General features: G+C 57.1%; 1 protein-coding gene across 4 annotated transcripts; it reads left to right on the plus strand.

Annotated features, from left to right (window-relative positions):
• The first annotated feature begins 6 nt into the window (after positions 1 to 6).
• Positions 7 to 12273, plus strand: Dennd6b (DENN domain containing 6B). 4 transcript variants are annotated; one of them, XM_010634257.2, is made up of 20 exons: positions 7 to 278; positions 4976 to 5014; positions 5084 to 5126; positions 5614 to 5778; positions 6254 to 6334; positions 6792 to 6897; positions 6993 to 7072; positions 7150 to 7212; positions 7317 to 7372; positions 7899 to 8021; positions 8099 to 8194; positions 8302 to 8396; positions 8539 to 8604; positions 8889 to 8953; positions 9056 to 9145; positions 9216 to 9269; positions 9467 to 9576; positions 9649 to 9751; positions 9856 to 9930; positions 10015 to 12272. In XM_010634257.2, exons 4-20 carry the CDS (start codon positions 5698 to 5700, stop codon positions 10135 to 10137), a joined length of 1467 nt encoding a protein of 488 aa, XP_010632559.1. In that variant the 5' UTR covers positions 7 to 278; positions 4976 to 5014; positions 5084 to 5126; positions 5614 to 5697; the 3' UTR covers positions 10138 to 12272. The 4 variants fall into 4 exon arrangements, with proteins under 4 accessions (XP_010632559.1, XP_010632561.1, XP_010632562.1 ...); XM_010634260.3 differs by having other exon boundaries at positions 186 to 278; positions 5666 to 5778; positions 10015 to 12273; XM_010634259.3 differs by having other exon boundaries at positions 7 to 40; positions 4976 to 5126; positions 5666 to 5778; positions 10015 to 12273.
• The last annotated feature ends 739 nt before the right edge of the window (positions 12274 to 13012 follow it).

Below are 13012 nucleotides of genomic sequence, written 5' to 3' on the forward strand. Positions count from 1 at the left end.
CGTGGTCACCTTCGACCTGGAGCTGGGCCAGGCGCTGGAGGTGAGCGGGCGCGGGCGGGCCGCCGCTCCTCTCTCCGGCTCCTCTACTTCCTGCCCTCTCAGGTCCGTCCCATCCCCGTTCACTCCCTGCCCGCACTCCCGCCTCGCCCTTTGAACACGCTGTACCTCGGACCGACCTCTGACCCCTTCCACAACTCCCTGCGACGAACCTGGTGCCACCTCCTCCTCCTCATGCCTGTCACCCGTTCCTCAGGGCTCCTGGAGCGCTGCCCAGACAGGTGGGAGACAGGGCCTGATTCTCCATATCCAGGGGGGTCCCCTGTAACATTACCCTAGCCCCTGTCCCCATCCAGGCAAAATCATAACCCCGGTTGCTCCCCCTTTGAAGCCTCCTTCATAGCTCCACATCCCATGCTCAGGGCAAGGCTGACAGTTATCCATGGAGCGAGGTTCTCATCCATGTCTGCTGAAGTCACCAGTGTCACCTCCTCCCTACCCCAGCCCCCCTCTTCGGTTCAACCCTTGTGCCTCTCCTGTTTAAAGTCCAGTCACCCCTTCACTTAAGAGTCAGATCAAGACCCTGCGAGCCCCTGCTTGGCCTGCATCCCCTACTGTTCTCAACGTTGGGTCACCAGCTGCCGGCCCTTTGTTGTGGTTTTCCTACTGCCTGCCCTCCCCCACCCACAGGGACAGCCTCCCTTTCTCCAGGTATAGATGGAAATGCTGCAGGCTTAGGCTGGCTCCTGCAGGCACAGTCAGGATGATCCCGCTGAAGAGCCTTGACACAGACCAGGGAGTAACCAGCAGAAGGAGGCCTGCCACAGGTGGAGGTGCCTGGGAAGTAGGCTGCACCAACCACTAGGAGGCACTTCTAAGTGCGCAGGGAGCCATGAGCACCCCATCACTGCAGTGGGCCAGATGAGGCTGAGGAGTCACCCTCAGGAAAGCCAGTGTAGCTTTCCTGGTGAGTGGGAAATGCTTCCTAAGGCCCCGATGAACACTGAGAAGCTCTGAGAAGTCCAAAGTTGGCCAAACGGAAAACTATAATTCATGGCCAGGACCCCTGGGCTCCTGGCACAATACTCAGCACCCTGTGGGAACCTCATCCTATTGCACACTGGGCCACCACCTGTGCACCAGGTGTGCAGATGACACAACTTGATGGAGCCTGAGAGGCGAGGTGATTTGCCCTACATTGGGAGCTCACTTTCTGTTGCCCAGATTGAGCCCCATAAAAATCACAAGGGAGCTAAGTATTGTATACACCTGTAATTCCAGCAATAGGGAGGCTGAGGCTGGAGATCACAAACGAGGCTAGCCTAGGCTTTGTAGTGAGTTCAGGGCCATCCTGGACCCGTTGTAGTAAGACTCTGAAACTAACACACACACACACGGGGCCTTTCCTTAAGGGATCTCATGTCTAATTTTCTAAAATATAACCATTCAGAGAGTTCTAAGTATGCAGTGATAGAGAGTGTGTGTGTGTGGTGTGTGTGTGTGTGTGTGTGTGTGTGTGTGTATGTATGTCTTTCTGTCTGTCTGGGCTCCTGAGGCTGGTAGGGGGAGACCCCCAAGCTCCTGGTGACTTGAGTCTGTGCCAAACACTGGGCAGCAGTATGTGAGGTGGCTCTCAGTCACATTACCCTCTTCAGGTTTGTGTCTTGTCTGTCATCCCTCCTCTAGAATCATGGGGGAAGAGTGGGCTCCTATTGACTTTCACTTAGCTGAGCCTGGCTGATTGATGATTGAAAAGCCCTGGCATTGTCCTATGCAGGATGCCAAAGGAAGACACAGGCTGCTCAAAAGAGACTGAGACAGGCTCAGCTGAGCCTTGAAGGATGAAAGGAGGCAGCTACACAACAGGGGTGGGATGGGCTGTCTATTTTCAGGCAACTGCTCTCTCAAAAAGCCACAGTGGGCAGGGGATTTAGCTCAATGGTACCACCACCTGCTTCACAAGCGGTAGGTCCTGAGTTCGATCCCTGGTTAAAAAAAAAAAAAGCCACAGTAAGCCAAGGCAAGAGGTTATTGAGTACTGAGCAGCTGTCACCAGCCAGGCTCTTGCTGTTCAGGAGTCCATCTGTTAGAAACAGTAATGGTTCTGGACCTAGCACCTGCACGTGGAGTCCCATGCAGATGGTTGTCCTGGAGCCTGCATGCAAGGCTAGAGAGGAGTGGCGTGGTCCATCCAGGGCACCTGGAGCATCAGGTCAGGTGAAGAGAGGGCCTGGCTCTTAGCTCTTGAGAAACCAGCTCAATATCCTGGCTCATCTGGGAGGTCCTGTGGCCAGAGTGGCCAAGGAGCCCCATCCATATGGGCTCTTTCTGGGTGGCAGCACCCATGCTATGCAGTCTCAACCTTAAAGCTATTGAGGACTCCAGAGAGCTTTTTGTTTGCATGGGTTATATCTGTCCATGTTTATTATGCTTAAATTAGAATAGGGCACTTTAATTCATTTAAGGAAAAAAACTTACGTATTAATGTATATATTTATGAGGAAAAAAACATTTTTAAAACAAAAACCAGTGGAAAACGAAGTATAGTTTGATGCATTTTTGGTGGAGGGGCAGGGTTTCACTATGCAGTTCAGGTACACCTTGAATTCACTATGTAACCCACACTGGCTTTGAACTCAAAGTGATCTTCCTGCTTCAGCCTCCAGTTGTTGGGATTACAGGTATGCATCAGCCCGCCTGGCTGTTTGTTGCTTTGACAAGACTGGCTAATACCTGACCAGATAGAAGGCAGGTAGATGCTCATATCAGCTTCCACAGTAGTCTGTCAGGGTCACAGGCATCACCTCTGGGGCTCTGTGTGTGCAGTGAGATGAGCATGAAGCAGGCGCTGACTTAGGGGACTAGTCTGGCCTTGTGGACCTGAGGGGCTGCTGGTCCCCACTGAGAACCACTGCTCAGAGAGCCAGGTAAAAAGGACAAGGCTTGTGTGGGAACCCTGGGCAGGGCAGAGCCTATCTGGGGGTATAAGGAGGGCCTCCTTGCATAGAGGTTTGCTGCATTTGTCCCCTCACTTGGGCATGGCCCACCTGACCTAGGCCAGCGTTCAGCTCGAGGCTTACCTGGACTCCAGGGCCACTGGCAAAGAGGTTGCTCCAGCCATGAACACACGTTTCCCTGATCAGATATTCTCGTGGGGCCCCAGGACATGGATGTAGAGCTGAGGTGAGGGGCCTGCCTCAGGCTCCTTTGACTTCTGGAAAAGGACCCCTTGTGACCCTGCCCCAGTGACGAGCACCACCTGTCCTCCCTCCTTGAAGTACAGACGTAGGTTCAGCCGAATGTCTTGTGCTCCTGCTTCTCCCTGAGCTATCTTCAGGCATCCCTGTTGGTCTGATCTCACTAGCAAATCCCCCTTAGCTTCCTACCTGTTCCTGGCTGCCCTCTCCCGCATGACCCAGTGGTGCAGGTGTACTTGGCAGCTCCTTGACCATGCTTCCTTGCAAAGAAGTACCTCTGCCACAGAGAAACCGATGGACTGGATGGATAAGTGGATGGATGGGTGAGCTTTATTAGGGTAATTAGCTCATGTGACTCTGGAGGCCAAGCAGACCCTTAGTAGGCTGTGTGCAAGCTGGAGACCCTGGAACACTGGCTGCATGGCTCAGGCCTGAGACTGAGAAGCTGGGATGGAGGGGCCAGCTCTGCTGCACAGCCTGGAGTCCCAAGAACAGAACCTAGAGTTCTGATGTCTGCAGAAAATGTCCCGGCTCTAGCGATGATGGAGGAAATTGCCTTTCCTTTGCTATTTTTGTTGTCTGGGGCCCCACATCAAGTGCAGAACTTCCCCACTCAGCCTACCAACCCAGATGCCAATCTCCTCTGGAAACACTCTCGTAGACACACCCAGCAGTGGTGTTCTCCTAGTTTCCTAGGTATTCCTTAATCCAGTCAAATTGATTTCTTTTTATTCATTCATTTGTTTTTTCTTTTGGTACTGGGGATCAAACTCAGGTCCTTGCTGTTGCAAGGCAGGCAGTGGAACCTCTGAGCTAAATCCCTGGCCCCAGTCAAATTGACTTCTAAAATTAGCCATCTCTCCTACCTATTCTGGTCTACCTCCTGGAAGAATTTTCACACCTTCCACAGATGCTGTATTTGGAAAGGGTTTGTTTCCTGCCAAGTGTTGGGAGGCAAAAGTAACCAGGACAGAGTCCCTGACTTCAAGAGACTTAGTACACATTTGAAGAGATAAAACAGGGCAGAGTGCAAGCCCAGGCCAAACAGGGACAAGAAGCAATGTTGTTCCTAGAGTGGGCAGTGTTCATTCCAGGGACAGCAGTCCTCCACTTCTGAGGGTTCAGTCCGTGTGACTCCTCAGCATAGGTGCTGGGTAGACAGGAGAAGACCGTGAGAGTCAGCCCAGGAGACACTTCTGGGGCCCCTGCGAAGGGGCCTTTTTAGTACACTACAGGGATCTTCTAGCTGGGCTTACCCAGCTCACTTCCTTCTGCAGAGAATGCTGATCTCTAGCCAGCCTCTGGACTGTTTGACCAGAGCCTGCTCTTCAGTGTCTGGGTGTCACCTGACTGCCCACTCCCCAGGCCAGGGGGAGGCTTACCCAGCTGGCCATGCAGGTGGGCCACAGGCCCTGGGAAGAGGATCAAGCAGGGACAGGGAGAGAAGGCCTAGTAGAAGTTGGCCATCAAGGGGCAGGGTAGAAGAAGACACAAGAAGAGGTAGCTGAGCCTGAGACCCTCTGGCCAAGGGAAGGGGTGAGGGAGTGGGGGCCTGCAGGATCTTTGTGTGGAGGGGTAGTGGAGGTTTGACCCAGGGCTGTGTGCAGGAGGAGATAAGAAGAAAATCACTGAGAGGAAAAAGGAACCAAGGGGGCCTGAGCCAGGGAAGGTGGTGTGTGGGGAGGGAAAGGGATGCTGGAAAGAGTCCTGGAAGAGGCCGGCTCTAGTGGGCCAGTGCTGTAGCCAAGTGGTGACACCAAGTACTCTGTCCTCACCTACAGTTGGTGTACCCAAGTGATTTCCGGCTCACGGACAAGGAGGTAAGTCCTAGTGCTCTTGGGAGTAGATGTCCCCACGAGGGAGAAGCCCTCATTGGCTCTGTGTTTCAGAAAAGCAGCATTTGCTACCTGTCCTTTCCTGACTCCCACTCAGGTAGGCAACCCCACCCTCCCTGGGCTGGATGCTGGTTCTGGGGCTGGGGTGATGGGACCCAGGCCAAAGGCATCAAGGCTGCTCCAGGAATAGGTCACACCCACCTGTCCCTGGCCCTGTGGAAACACTGGAGCCCCATGCTGCAGCAGGAAAAACCTGAAAAGATGGCCTGGGCAAAGGTACCAGCAGAATCTGGTCTCTTGCACCCTCCCCATTTGCCACCAGGAGCTGGGTCCACTGCCCTACTCCTGCTTCTTTCTGGTGGCCACTGTGTAGTGCCTGGTCTCCTGTCCCAGGCAGGCTGGGCCTATGTACCCCCGGGGACAGTGAAGGTGCTTCTCTTGTGTACTGAGTTTATTGCAAGGCCTTACCTGGGGGTATACACAGGGAAACAGTCCCTCAGGCTGGGGTCCTCTCTGCGGTGTTTGTGCCAGGAGGGTTCAGCCTTGCAGGCCCCTTGCCTCCTTGTATCTACCCCACCTGATAGTGGCAGTGGAGTCTCCTACCCTGACCTTCAGGGCACTGCTGCCCCTCCTCAGGCTGCCTCGGGGACACTCAGTTCAGTTTCCGTATGCGTCAGTGTGGTGGGCACAGGAGCCCCTGGCACACTGATGATCAACCCTACAACAGCAAGGCCCCCGTGGCACTGCAGGTGAGTGGTGGGTGCTCCCTTCCCCTCCCAGGATGCCCTGGCAGTGTGATCAGCCCCTTCAGAGCTGCTGGCACCATGTAGCAGGAGAGGTGCCAGCCAGGCCTGTTGGGGGTCACTGACCACTGCAAGCCCTGCTGGTCCTGCAGGCCCAAGTGCCAACCTGTACGACCCTCTGGTGACTCACCAAGGTCCCCAGGGTCCTTCACATCAGGGCTTTGTGAAGAGAAGGCCCCCCCCCATCAGCATCCCTTGCTGCATAGGAGGAGCTGTTCCTGGAGGGCGTTGCCCACCTGAGCCCAGAAGCCTAGGTCTAACCCTGGAAGGTTTCCACCTTCCTGACAACAGGCCCCAGAATGTTGGGAAACCTGGCCCCAAGCCACCTGCATCCCTAAGTGCCAACCCCCAGAAGTCCCTGCCCATTTCTCGACCTCACCAGATGGCTTGAGTGGGCATGGCTAACACACACTCTTTCCAGAGGGAGCCAGCACACTACCTTGGCTACGTGTATTTCCGGCAGGTGAAGGACAGCTCTGTGAAGAGGGGCTACTTCCAGAAGGTGAGTCCTTGCCACTTTGGCAGGCACAGGGGGCCCCTGGGGTGGCTTAGAGTCTGAGCTCCAGGAGTGTCCACCCTTCTGCTGTCCAGCCAATGCAGCAAGGCTAGGAAAGGACTCCATATGCCTGGCTCCCCTCGTATCCCTTTACTTCAGGTGGCACTGGTGGCCCTTCTCTAGGCCCAGACAGCCCTGGCCCTCAGTGCTTGCTGGTCCTGCCACATCTTCAGGATTAGGACAACTTTAGTACTGAACCCAGGAACATGGCCCCTGGGGAGATGGACCCAGGAACCTCACTGCCTCACATTTCCCTCTGAGGGTTGGGGTACTTCCCAACCTTGATGTCTGCTGATGGTCTTGGGGTCAGAGTGTGCCCCTCTGGGCAGCTGGAGGCACTGCTTGGACCAGCCCCAGCTACCCTGGAGCTGTCTACCCTCTGACGGGCCCTGCATGACTGCAGTCCCTGGTGCTGCTGTCCCGCCTGCCCTTTGTCCGGCTGTTCCAGTCATTGCTGAGCCTGATGGCCCCAGAGTACTTTGACAAGCTGGCACCCTGTCTGGAAGCTGGTGAGTGGCAGGTGTGGCTGATGTGCCTCGCAGCAGGTCTGAGCAGACAGTTTCTCCTTGGGGAGGGCTCCTGATTTGGACCACTGTGTTCACAGTTTGTAATGAGATTGACCAGTGGCCAGCCCCTGTGCCTGGGAAGACCTTGAACCTACCTGTCATGGGCATCATCATCCAGGTGAGGGCCTCCACCAAGTGAGTGTGCAGGGGTGTGGAGATACCCTGCTCCCTCTGGCAGCTGCCCCCCCTCCACAGGTGTGCATCCCATCCAGGGTGGACAAGCCAGAATCCAGTCCTCCGAAACAGTGTGACCAAGAGGTGGGGGACGGGGATCTGCCTCACCTCCCTGTGGGGTGACAAACCCAGCACAGCCCCATGAAAGCCTCCATCCTTATCCTTGACTGCCTGCCCTCCACCTTCAGAACCTGCTGCCAGCCCCCGTGGTCCTCTCGAGCGTCCATGAACTGGACCTATTCAGGTGAGTACTGGGGTTGTGGCTTGCTTTGGGAAAAGCTGCCCCATGGAGGAACTGCTAGTCATGAGTGATACTTGGGGCATCCTGAGAGAGGGAGAGTTGTGCAGAAGAGGAAACCTGTGCCCAGATGTGGGCACTGTAAGCAGGAAGGTTCCAGAAGCAATGCCTAGAGAGGCTGTCAAGGGGACGTGGGCCCAGAGCTGCAGAGCTGCAGGTTTGAGGGACAGTGGGCCGGGATGGGTCCCTACCTGGGTTTTGGGGATGCTGTAAGATTGTTGGCCCCTTACAGGCCAGGTCCAGGTTGTGTCCAGCCCACATACCCCACTTCCAAAGCAGATGGAGCCCAAGTCGTCTGACAGAGCCTAGGGTGGCCTGGCAACCTGAGGCATGATCTGTGGTCTTCATATACCTTCCCCACCCTGTTTGCCTGAGCAGGGCCCTATGTTCACCCAAGGCTGGGCCCTGCCAGACTTATACCTACCGTGCTGGAGGTCCCAGGCCCCACTTGATCCCTACTGCCCACTGACAGGTGCTTCCAGCCTGTGCTGACCCATGTGCAGACGCTGTGGGAGCTCATGCTTCTTGGGGAGCCCCTGGTAGTTCTGGCACCCTCACCTGATATGTCCTCGGAGATGGTGCTGGCCCTGACCAGGTATGTGCCTCTGTCCCTGGCCATCCTTACACAACTGGCACCCTGTCTCACCTGCTTTCTGCTGTCCCATCCCACAGCTGCCTGCAGCCCCTCAAGTTCTGCTGTGACTTCCGCCCCTACTTTACTATCCACGATAGTGAATTTAAGGAGCTTACCACAAGAACCCAGGCCCCGTAAGTGTATCTATCCACTCTGCCCCAGCCCGTGCCACTTGCCCAGCTTCTCTTTGCCTCTTCTTTCTCTCTCTCTCTCTCTCTCTCTCCTCTCTCTTTCTCTCTAGACCTAACGTGGTCCTGGGAGTCACAAATCCTTTCTTTATCAAAACACTCCAGCATTGGCCCCATATCCTCCGAATTGGGGAGCCCAAGATGTCAGGTGAGGAGTGCTGGGGAGGCCTGGGTGGTGGGCTCTGAAGCCTCACCCAGCCTAGTATCTGGAAGTGTCTAAACCCAACCTGAGCCTTACCTGGTCAGACCAAGCCTGCAGGCATAGCCAGAGCAGTGGGTGTGTCTTGCAGGGGATCTTCCTAAGCAGATCAAGTTGAAAAAGCCCTCGAGGCTGAAGACCCTCGACACCAAGCCAGGTCTGTGCCCCCTCTGTTGTAGCGGGGCTGGTCTTGCACTTGGCAGTCCAGTGGGGCAGCCAGGCCTCCCTAGACCCTCTCTGTCCACTGAGAGGTGTCAGGAAAGGGGCCATACCCTCCTCCTCAGCAGGTCTCTAGAACCCTGGGGTAGGGTGGGCTGAGATGCGCAGGTGATGCCCATCAAGATCGGATGCCCTGTCAGATACCCTTTGGGGCTGCAGCAGAGTGGGAGGGAGGAAACCCTGAAGGACGGAAGGACGGCCACTGCCTTGCTCTCCTGCCAGGCCTCTACACCTCCTACACAGCCCACCTCCACCGGGACAAGGCACTACTCAAACGACTGCTCAAGGTAGGAACTGAGGGGTGGAGGCACGATATAGGGGCTTGCGTGAGGTGAAGGCACCTGGGGCCTGGGCTAATCTGGGCTCAGCTCCCTGCCTCCCTCTGGCAGGGTGTGCAGAAGCAGCGGCCATGGGATGTGCAGAGTGCTCTGCTGAGGCGGCATCTCCTGGAGCTCACGCAGAGCTTCATCATCCCCCTGGTGAGGCCCAGGCAGGAGGGGACAGCAGTGGGGGACAAAGGCTCCAGGCTCACTCTTCTCTCACCCCCAGGAACAGTACATGGCCAGCCTTATGCCGCTGCAGAAAAGCATCACACCCTGGAAGGTGGGGGTCTGGGTGTCCCCATCCAAGAGAAGGGAAGATCTGGGGCATGCATCCACTGTGTCCTTCCCAGGGCAGAGAAGGGAGGGGTCTGAGAAACCCCTGGGTAGGGTGAGCCTTAGATATGTCCATGAAGGGGAGTCCTGGGTGCGGGGCTGTAGGCTGTGTTCCCCTGCACGTGCTCACTGGCTCTATCTCAGACCCCTCCCCAGATCCGTCCCTTCCGCCAGGATGACTTCCTGCACAGTCTAGAGCATGCGGGGCCTCAGCTCACCTGCATCCTCAAGGGCGACTGGCTGGGCCTCTACAGGTAGGTACATGGTGCAAGCTGCCCATGGCCACCTTTGGCACACTGGGCCAGCCCCTCACTTGCCACCTACAGGCGGTTTTTCAAGTCACCACACTTTGATGGTTGGTACCGGCAGCGGCACAAAGAGATGGCTCAGAAGCTGGAAGCCCTGCACCTGGAGGCTATCTGTGAAGCGGTGAGAGAGGCGAGGGCCAGCAGGAAGTCGGGCTTTAGGAGTCTGGGGGTCTGGGGCAAGGTGGGAGGGGCTTCTGTGACAGAGGACCTACAATGTCGCTGCAGAATATTGAGACCTGGATGAAGGACAAGTCAGAGGTGGAGGTGGTGGACCTGGTGTTGAAACTCCGGGAGAAGCTGGTGAGCAGCTTCCCTGCTCTGCCCAGCCTAGGTGCTACTGCCTGGAAGGAGATGTCCTGCTTCTGACTGCCACTGCCCTTGCAGGTGCGGGCACAGGGCCACCAGCTCCCTGTGAAGGAAGTGACACTGCAGCGGGCACAGCTGTACACTGAGATGATCATCGGCTCCCTGCCGAAGGACCTCCAGGCTGTCCTGTGCCCTCCCTAGGATGGGCCAAGGTGTGCGGTCCCCAGGCCTGGTCTGCCAAGCCTCCCCCTGTGGGGCCCTCTGCCTAGTGCCTGCTCCCAGCTTGGCCCCCTGCCCGGGCTGCGTCCCTCTCCTTGTGCTGCCTTTGTCCCAGCAGTAAATGCAACGTTTGGAACCACAGCCTGGTCCCTGACTGTGGGGGATTATGTGCTAGCAAAGCTCTTCTCTCCAGCCCCGCTTGCCCTCCTTGGCTTTAGGGGGTGTTTAGGGGAGTTGGAAGGGCTAGAGCCCTGGCTGATTTGGGCACATCTACCACCCACCCTCCTCTTGCCCATCTGCCCACACCCCACGTGGTGTTTGATGTGTCCTTCAGCCCAGCAGGCCTCCAGGATGGAGGGAGGCAGCTGGCAGGGCCCCTTGCCACCTGCCCATCCTGCCCTGTGGAAACAGGAGGGGCACCTTGCCCGTGTCAGCCATCGTGGAGGGAGAGGCCACTCTGGTGTTCATCCCCTGCCTGCTTGGGACTGTTCAGGAGAGAGTAGCAGTGATGTGGAGGCCCTGCTGGGACAGCAGGCCCATAATGGCCCTTGGGATCCATAGCACGGTCCCAGCCTCTCTGCTGGAACTCCACACATCCCACACTCACCCATGGGGCCCTGAGGGTTCTGGATTGGCCTGACTCTGCTACCCAGCTCCCAAAACCCTGGTTCAGATGACCTTGGCAGGGCCCTGAGGTGCCACCTCTGGGTCCTACACTGGAGCCTGGGCCGAGCAAGGTAGTGCTGTGGCCACAGACAGTGATGCTGGCAGGGCAGTGGGAGATGTACACTGAGGGGTAAACCAGAGCTGCAGCTGAGCCCCAGATGAACGTTACTGGCTGGGAACTGCTGGGTGGGTCTCCTGACCATGCAGACTCTTGGGCTCCTTGTCTGATCTTCCAGGTTGCATAGATGCCTACAAGGCTGCTGTTGGGCTATGTGCAGCTGGCTCAGTGCCCTGTGATGCCTGAAGGGGGCGCCAGTGGAGGAACTTTGGCTAACTGTACATTAGTGAGTCGGGGTTGATCACTTGCACAGCAGGTGCAGACTGCTGTTCCTAGTGTCAGCGCACTCTCAGAACATGGTCCACCCTGACCATGGCCCAGGACAGCCTAGTACAGAACCTACCCACAGTGCAGATGCAAAATGTGCAGCGGCAGAAGGGAGGGAGGTGGACATGTCCAGTGCAGGTCCCTGAAGTGGCTGCCCTTACACAGCAGGTAGATGTGGGCGCTGTGGAGACCCAGAGTGAGGCAGGGTGGCACAGCACCCAGGGCAGTGCTAGGCACTGAGGCACCAAGCATAGAGGTGCCAGCCTCCCCATCGAGGGCCTGGCCTCAATGGCAATGTTGTGGGAATGCTGCCACCTTCCTGGGTGACAAGATGGGCACAGGGGATAATGGAGGCCCTGATGTCTGGGGCCCCATCAGAACCATGGCTTAAGCGCCATCCTGAAATGGCAGTGCTAGGCCTGTGCCCCCTGACCCCAGGGTCAGGATTGAGACCTCATCTAGAGGGACATACCCCCAGTGTCCCTGCAGCAGGTGCTTCTCATACCTGAGGACCTACTTGCTTGGCCAGAGGCCTCAGCCACCATCACCCCAGGGGCATCCGGCCAGATCCCCTGGGCCCCTACATCCTGGCAGCCAGTGCTCCTTGAGACCACTGCAGGAAGGTGGTCAAGAGGACACCTGGGGCTCACCCAGGACACAGTCCAGGCTGAGGCACATAGGAATGGGAGTGCCATGGCCACTGGGAGGGCTGAGCTTGGGCCTCTCCCAGCCCCTGGGTCAGGTCAGCTGGAAGGTCGATCAGCCTGTTTCAGACAGGGTCTTGGTGCTGTCTGTCCCCCCATAAGGCCAAGGGCACGATGTGGGGGAAGGAAGGGCCAGATGACTCCAAGGAAGCAAGACCCTTCCAGAGGCTCCCACAGATCCTGGTTGGATAGAAACTAGTGGTCCTCAAAGGTGAAGGGCTGTTGTGGTCAATGAGGTCAGTGGGTGGCAGGGCTTTCTCAGGACGGGCAGGAAGGGACAACTCCACACCAGTCTATTTTAGGGAGCCCTCAGAATGAAATCATGGCCTTCCCACATCTTTAGTATTAAAATGTTCTTTTGTGACACTGCTTGTCTTAACTTTTTTGATAAAAAGCTTGCAGCCCTGTCAGACTCTGGTAATTGGGTCCTCTGTGGTGGGGCTGGCAGAGGTGTAGCCTGGGCTAGGGTGATGGTGGGAAAGAGTCGCTGCAACGAGCCTGGCCGCTTGGGGTGGGAGGCAGGATGCTGGGGTGATGGTGATGGCTTCGGTGGCCTTAGGGTCTTCTGGAGGCTTGAGCACTGGGCCAGCCCCCAGGAGCAGAAGAGGAAACACAGGTGGGAAAAGGGGTCAGCCCGGCAGAGGCTCCAGATGGAGGGTGGGGCCCGTAGGCTGTCCTAGGGCTCCCAGCCTGTCCTGCAGAGGGTCCTAGAGGAGTACAGGGGTATGTCCACGCTTTCTCAAGCTGGGGGCCCCAGGCATGGACAGCCAGGAGACTAAAACTGGGAGCCTCTGGTGAGATCCTGAACCACTGAACTGTAGGCGCTGAGTGCTGTGGGTCCCAAGGGCACAAGGAGGGGGGGTACTGAGACCGAAGATACATACTGAGGGCACTACCAAGCATGCCCTTCCCTGGGGGCTTCTGGGAGAGCGATGAGGCCTGGCACCCCTATCTCAAAGAGACCCTAGTGCTGGGGGGGCTCTCCTTAGGATGCTGCCCAGACCCAGGGGGCTGGGGACAGCTGTGAGGCCGGGAGGAGGGCGCTGCCGGGCGCAGACTCCCGGGGTCGCAGTGGCAGTGCGCGCGCCAGTGGCTGCTGGTC

The sequence above is a fragment of the Fukomys damarensis genome, unplaced genomic scaffold (genome assembly GCF_012274545.1).
Source record: "Fukomys damarensis isolate Sample0158 unplaced genomic scaffold, DMR_v1.0_HiC HiC_scaffold_19, whole genome shotgun sequence".
In the NCBI taxonomy this organism is placed as follows: domain Eukaryota; kingdom Metazoa; phylum Chordata; class Mammalia; order Rodentia; family Bathyergidae; genus Fukomys; species Fukomys damarensis.